Below are 7,164 nucleotides of genomic sequence, written 5' to 3'. Positions count from 1 at the left end.
CTGGTCTCGAACTCCTGACCTTGTGATCTGCCTGCCTTGGCCTCCCAAAGTGCTGGGATTACAAGCCACCACACCCGGCCTGTAATTTTTTTTAAAAGACAAGATCTCACTATGTTACCCAGGCTGGCCTCAAACTCCCAGATGTAAGAATTAAAGAAAGAGAAAAAAACAGGAAAGGTGACTTAGAAGTCAAGGATGGGTTTATTGTAGAGAAAACAAACCTGAGAGGGGCTTCTGGACAGTTAGGTTAGAGGCACACTCTCTTATGGACTAAGAGTTTTTAAGGATTTAGGGTGGGAGTGTTTATCAGAGGCTTAGACTGCTTCTGTGTCTGTTGTGCTTATCTGGGAGGGAGAGTTGTGTGTCTGTTCCCATACATCTTTTTGCAGCTGCAGGCATATCCCTGAGTCTGCTTTTACCTTCCCTATCTTAGTGCATCTGAAGGGAACGGAATGTACTTATTAAGGCCCACTGTTTTACTGGGGTCCATTGTATGGGGGTGAAGTTTGGCAGTTACCCAAGAGACTTTCCCCTCACCTCCCTTTGTGCCTGAGCTGTCTTATCTGTGTTTTACTGTCTCCTCTTTCTGGCTGCTTATAGTTAGAAGAGAAGTGATTTCCTTGAAATGCATGAGGCTAGAAAGGGAGCTGGAACTTAAAGTGGCGGTGTTTGTCCAAGATGACGGTGCTCCTGCTCTGTCACCAGACTCAAGCAATCCTGCCACCTCAGCCTTCAGACTAACTGGGACTGCAGGCTCATAACCACTGTGCCTGCCTTGTTTTCTTTGTAGTATGCATTCCTGGTTATGTGCATAGAAAAAAAGGTTGAAAAATACATGCCAAAATGTTTAAAATAGTTATCTTTAGGTGGTTAAGAATGATTTTCTTTGCACATTTCTGTGTAAAAATTCTACATTGAAGTGTATCATTTTTGAATAAGAAATTATGATTTTGTAAAAGATACATATAATTTTAAAGGTTTTCTTGTGAAAGCATTCAAGATATAAGTACATCTTCTTGAGTATGACACATAAATGCTTTTTGTGATGCAACTCCTGTTCATTTCCCTAGGTTCTTGCTGCAACTAAAATCAGACCTCTACATGCGGGTCACGTTGAATTAATTTCAATTTCCTGAACTGAGCCTATTCTCTCTCCTCCATACCTTTGCATCGCAGTTCCCCAGGCCTGCAGTTGCCTGTACATGCATGACAGCTGATCACAGATGTGTCAGCAACCAGAACAGGGCCTCATTACCTTGGCTTCTAAGTACGGTATTGTGACAGCTTGGGAGGATGATTGGCTGGGGTTCCATGCTCATGTCAGAGTTCCATTGGAGAGCTGAGAAGCAAACAAGCTTAGCAACTTTGCAGATGAGTTCATTTTTCCTATGTATTGAAAGGAAATGCAGAAACTGAAAAGATTCCCAAATCCAAGATACGCATTACTAGAGCCTTAAAGTCTGTTTAGGCCAGACTCAGTGGCTCATGCCTGTAATCCCAGTACTTTAGCAGGCCGAGACAGGAGGATCTATGGAGTCCAGGAGTTCAAGACCAGCCTGGACGACATAGTGAGATCCCCATTCTTACCAAAAAAAAAAAAAAAAAAAACACAGAAAAAAAAATTAGCTGGGCGTGGTGGGCACATCTGTAGTCCTAGATACTCAAGCAGCTGAGGCAGGAGAATTGTTTGAGCCTAGGAGTTTGAGTTTGCAGCAAGTCATGATCATGCCACTGTACTCCAGCCTGGGTGACAGAGCAAGACTCTGTATCTAATAAAACAAAAGTCTGTTAAAATTTAGAAAAGGAAGGAAGGGCAGGAGGGGGAGAAGGAGGAAGGGAAAAAACTTACCCTAGATTTTAAAATAAAACCTAAGATACCTTAAATGGAGCTGGGAGCGGGGATCCAGGGAAAATGCAGGATTGAACCTCTGTGAAATTTGCCTGTTCGTTCTTTCCCACTCTAATCTCACCTTCATCCTGTATTTTTTAATTCGTGTGCTCTTTTGTGGGTAGTGATTTACATTATTTGACTGTTCATTAAGTTAAATTCAATAAATGCTTATTTAGTAGCTATTATATGGAAATTATTATGCTAGGAAACTCATTCATTTGGTTGATAAATATGTGCCAGGCTAAATGTTAGGTGCTAGGTACTGGAAATATGGAAACAGGATATGTTTTCTGCCTGCAAGTAGCCCGTGGACTGGTGGGTGAATTATCGTGAGGTACAAATAATTATACCTCAGTGTGCTAAGTGCAATAACAGAAGTGTAAGGAACAATTGTGTTAAAGATTGGGAGCATTTAACTTACTTTCAGAATTCAGGAAAGGCTTTTATAAAGATATGTTTAAAATAAGATTTTGTTCACTAGTATAGTGGTGAGTAAAAAAATAATAATAGGCCGGGCACAGTGGCTCAACGCCTGTAATCCTAGCACTTCGGGAGGCCAAGGCAGGTCGGTCACCTCAGGTAGGAGTTCAAGACCAGCTTGGCCAACATAGCGAAACCCCGTCTCTACTACAAATACAAAAAACTTACCCAGGTGTGGTGGTGGGCGCCTGTAATCCCAGCTACTCTGGAGGCTGAGGTAGAAGAATCACTAGAACCCTGGGGGCAGAGGTTGCAGTGAGCCGAGATCCCACCACTGCATTCCAGCCTGGGTGACAGAGTGAGATTCTGTCTCAAATAAGTAAATAAATAATAAAATAAGGTTTTAGGACTGTGTAGACAATCACCAAGGGAGCAAAGTGGAGATGTGGATGGAAGTGTGGGCATTTCATACATGGAAGAAAGAATTATAGGTGTTTTTATATGGTGTGCATTTTTGTAAAACAGCAGAACATGTTTAGGGAATTTCAAGGAGTGTGGTGTAGAAAAATGCTTATTTATAGTTATTCATCCCGGCACAAGGAACATTTTAGATGTTTAATAAATTGCAACTGTATTAAAGGTATTTAAAAATTGTTAAAGGTGTTTTTCTGAAAAAATAGTTGCTACAGTCATAAAAACCAAAGCACTTACAAGATTGACTATTGAGTGGCTCACTGCTGAGGCTGGTGAAGGTTATGTGAGGGTTCACTATATTCTCTACTCTTCTGTATCTTTGAAACCTTTAATAATATAAAGTTTCAAAGAAAGTATTCACCAAAATTGTGTGTTTAAACTATGAGATCTGTAATACTGGGTTCCTGCTCCTAAAACCATATAATCCAGTTGGCGATGCCAGAGAAGCAAATGAAAAAGCATATGAGAAAGTGTCCAAATCATGAAAGGAAGAAAGGAGAGGTCCCTATGGACTCTTGCAATTCATAAAATTTATATGAGAAGTGCAAAACTTAAAAAGGTAGGGTAAGGATTAAATAGCAGGAAAGAAATTGCTGTGGGAAAGGTAAAGAATGAGGAAACAGCTAGACTAGTGGTTCTCAATTGGGGGCAATTTTGCCTCCCAGGGACATTTGGGACTATCTGGAGATACTTTATGTTGTCATAAATGGATTGGGGGAATGCTGCTGGCATCTCAGGGGTAGAGAACAGGGATGCTTCTAAACATCCTACAATGCACAGGTCAGCATCCCACAACAAAGAATAATCTAGCCTAAAAAGTCAAGAGTGCGGCCATTGAGAAATCCTGAGCTAGATGCACAGACTATATTTGGCAGGTGGGTTATTGCTGAAGTCTACGGCTTCAAGAGCTTCATAAACCCCTTTTCAAATGTAGGATAAGTTGAGAGTCTGGTCTGGGGAAAGGGTCCACAGCTTTTATCTGATTCTTAAAAAGATCCGTGGCCAAAAGAGGCTGAAGAACCAGGAAAACCAAGGGGTCAGGGCCCTTGGCTGAAACAGAGGATTATTTCACTCAGAAAATTATCAAGAGGTGAGGCTGGGTCTGTTTGCTGGAGCCAGATTATAGTAAATCTTGACAACTAGGCAGAGATAGTTGGACATCAACCTGAGGTCTCTGTGGAGGCACGGAAGACCTACTAGGAAGATAGTGGCAGGACAAAAACTGTGTCACAATATGAGTTGTCTTGAAGTGACTTCTCTACTTCAAGTGCCCAAGTTCCCTTCAATCACGCTGCAAAACTTAGTATTCTTACGGAGTGGACTAAACTGTATTCAATCAGTCACCAATCTGTATTAATTTTTTTTCTCAAAAATATATTTTAGTCTTTTTTTCCTCTCTTATCAGGGTCAACACCCTATTCTAGGCGCAGCTCACCTTAATCTTGGACAACTGCAAAACCTTCCTCTTGGTGAGTCCTTGGCTTATTCATCTTTGCACACTGAGCACTGGATATACTTCCTGGCATGTGGCAGGCATTCAGTAAGGTACACGCTCAAGTGAAGGTGGGAGGAGAAGGTTGTAGATTCCCCCCAAGTTACAGTTAGAACAAATTATAGAGTGATTTCTCATTAGTCCCATTATAGGGAACATGCCTCATTCACGTTCTTAATGAGGCCCCAGTAAGTCTGTAGACTGGGGATGAGGGTGGGGCATGGGTGTGAAGCATGGGTGTGAAGCAGAAGTGGTGCTTCCCATCAAGGGTTGGGATAAATCCAGCAAGCCGAGTTCCCCGGGGACTGTGTCCACCACCTACCCCGCAGCCGCAGGAAGGTAATCACGGATAATCAGCCTGAGAAAGAGGATATGAGAGTTTGTTTGATGTCTCCAAACCTGTTATTTGCCGACTCCAAACTCATTTCTTACCAGACTATCCTCAGGCTAAATTTCCTTAAATACCAAGTTTCTATTATCACTCTTCACACTTAAGCTCTCAATAAGTCCCAACTCTAAATCTAAATTGTGCAGCTGATTTTTCTTGGCCGGGCGCGGTGGCTCATGCCTGTAATCACAGCACTTTGGGAGGCCAAGGAGGGCGGATCACGAGGTCAGGCGACGGAGACCATCCTGGCTAACATGGTGAAACCCCGTCTCTACTACAAAAAAAAAAAAAAAAAAATTTAGCCGGGCGTGGTGGCGGGCGCTTATAATCCCAGCTACTCGGGAGGCTGAGGCAGGACAATGGCGTGAACCCGGGAGGCGGAGCTGGCAGTGAGCCAAGATCACGCCACTGCACTCCAGCCTAGGCGACAGAGCCAGACTCCGTCTCAAAAATAAATAAATAAATATATCTACTCTTCAATGTAGTCAATAAGTAAACACACGAGAGGATAGGAGAAATCACTAAAAAAAAAAATCCCCGCTGAATCCAACAATCTCTGAAGCCTTTAACACCTAACAACCTCAAAGAGAGTATTTCAGCCCCTCAAAGCGATGGACCCCAGACCATTCCCCAGTTACTCAAAAGATGCAGCCTCTCCTGAGGTGTAGCCCGCTCTAACGCCGCCTCGGCAGTACCACCCACTCATGACGGGGCGGGGAGTTTTCTCCGACCCCACCCCTTCCAAGAAGGCAGCGCTGGGATTGGCCATGACGCGTACCAGAGCTGCCCAGTCGCGGAAGAGCAGCTGTTTTGGCGTCTGTTTGCTGCAGGAGGAACATGGCGGATCGGCTCACGCAGCTTCAAGACGCTGTGAATTCGGTGAGGAATTTCATTCGATTAGCCTCTGTCTTTCTCTTTCCTGAGGTAAAGCAAGGGAGAAAAGGGGCCCAAGAGGCAAAACTTGGAAGTGGAAAGCGGACTGAGAAACAGGGCTTCGGCATAAAGCGCTCTCTCGGGAGGCGCCACCGCGAACTCGGAGGTGTGAGGCCGGCTGCCGGGCGGTGCTTGAAGGTGCGGGAGGGAGCAGCCTCTTTCGCTTGAGGAGACCGGGAAGATTGCTCTTGTCCGGGTGAGGCCGCCAAGACTTGTCGGCAGCGCGGTCCTGTCGTATTCCCTGAGGACAGTTTTATTTTCTTGGCAGCGGTGCTTACGGGATCTCTTTTGGGGGTTGGGAGGAGAAGCAGGAGCTCTTTTCTTTCCTCATCAATTTGAATCCACCAAGGGAGATCTCGTGCTGTGGATGACTGGGTTTTTGTAATGAAATGCCAGCCGAGAGTATTCCTTCACCAGCGCTTTCAGGTTGGTGCGGAGCGATGCTGAGGTGAGAGATTTTCTTTCATCTTCGCTCCTTCCTGTGGGCCCAGAGCCTCCTTCCATCTCTTGTCTCTTGGCCACCCCTAAGAATGCATCAGTTTGGGTACATCTTTATGATAGGAAATCTTCTGATTCTCGTATGTCTTTCCGTTTATTTGAGTCTTTCTTTTTTCTTTTCTTTTCTTTTTTTTTTTTTTTTTACTTTGGAGACTGTGTCTGTCGCCCAGGCTGGAGTACAGTGGTGCCATCTCGGCTCACTGCACCCTCCGCCTCCGCCAAACAAGTAGCTGGGGTTACAGGCGCCCTCCACCACGCCCGGCTGATTTTTCTATTTTTAGTAGAGACGGGGTTTCACCATGTTGCCCAGGCTGGTCTCGAACTCCCGGCCTCAAGCGATTCTCCCGCCTCGGCCTGCCAGAGTGCTGGGATTACAGGTGTGAGCCACCGTGCCCGGCTTACAAGTCTTTTTTAACGTCTCCCCCAAATTCTACACTCTATTAAAGGCCAAGTCTTGTAAGTAGCTCCCCAGCTTTGTTCCTTCTGGTTATTTTTCCTCCAAGCTATGCCTGAGTGGAAAGCAGAAGCAAAGCCGGAGGATGCGCATACAGTCATGGGCCCTTAATGAAGAGATTATGTTCTGAGAAATGCATGGTTTCGGCGATAACTTTTTTTTTTAATAAGTAGTAGTACAATGTAAAATAACGATAAAACAGTAAATACATAAACCAGTAACAAAGTCATTTAGTATCATTATCAAGTATCATGGACTGTACTTAACTGTATGTGCTATACTTTCATACACTGGCAGTGCGGTAGGTTGCCTTACAGCAGCGTCACCACAAGCACAGACCGCTATGATGTCACTAGGCAGTAAGAGTTTTTCAGCGTTGTTATAACCATAGGGGACCGACATAATATATGCATCCCGTTGACCAAGACCTCAGTGGGTATTCTCATGCGGCAATGGGTATACTTATTACCATTACCAGTTACATAGTTTTCTGTTAAATAGTTTTCCATTGATAGTTATGTTTCTCATTGTCTGATTGTGATTTAACGTCCTAGATAAGGGGCTAGAGAGAAAACATGCTGAGAGGAAAACCTAAGTACCTGGTTTCTTTGCCA

The 7,164-nt window shown here is 44.2% G+C and overlaps 1 protein-coding gene across 1 annotated transcript in view; it reads left to right on the top strand.

The window, feature by feature from the left end:
- Window positions 1–5,450: 5,450 nt before the first annotated feature.
- The window catches only part of MED21 (mediator complex subunit 21), a 14,552-nt gene continuing 12,838 nt past the window's right edge, over window positions 5,451–7,164 (top strand). Inside the window, exon 1 of the mRNA XM_012002419.1 lies at window positions 5,451–5,544. Within this exon, the coding sequence (XP_011857809.1) occupies window positions 5,503–5,544 (42 nt within the window). The 5' untranslated portion in view covers window positions 5,451–5,502. The remainder of the gene's footprint in view (window positions 5,545–7,164) is intronic.

Source organism: Mandrillus leucophaeus, unplaced genomic scaffold (genome assembly GCF_000951045.1).
Source record: "Mandrillus leucophaeus isolate KB7577 unplaced genomic scaffold, Mleu.le_1.0 Scaffold686, whole genome shotgun sequence".
In the NCBI taxonomy this organism is placed as follows: domain Eukaryota; kingdom Metazoa; phylum Chordata; class Mammalia; order Primates; family Cercopithecidae; genus Mandrillus; species Mandrillus leucophaeus.
Note: the sequence above shows the minus strand (reverse complement) of the source record. Positions and strands in the feature narration are given on the sequence as shown.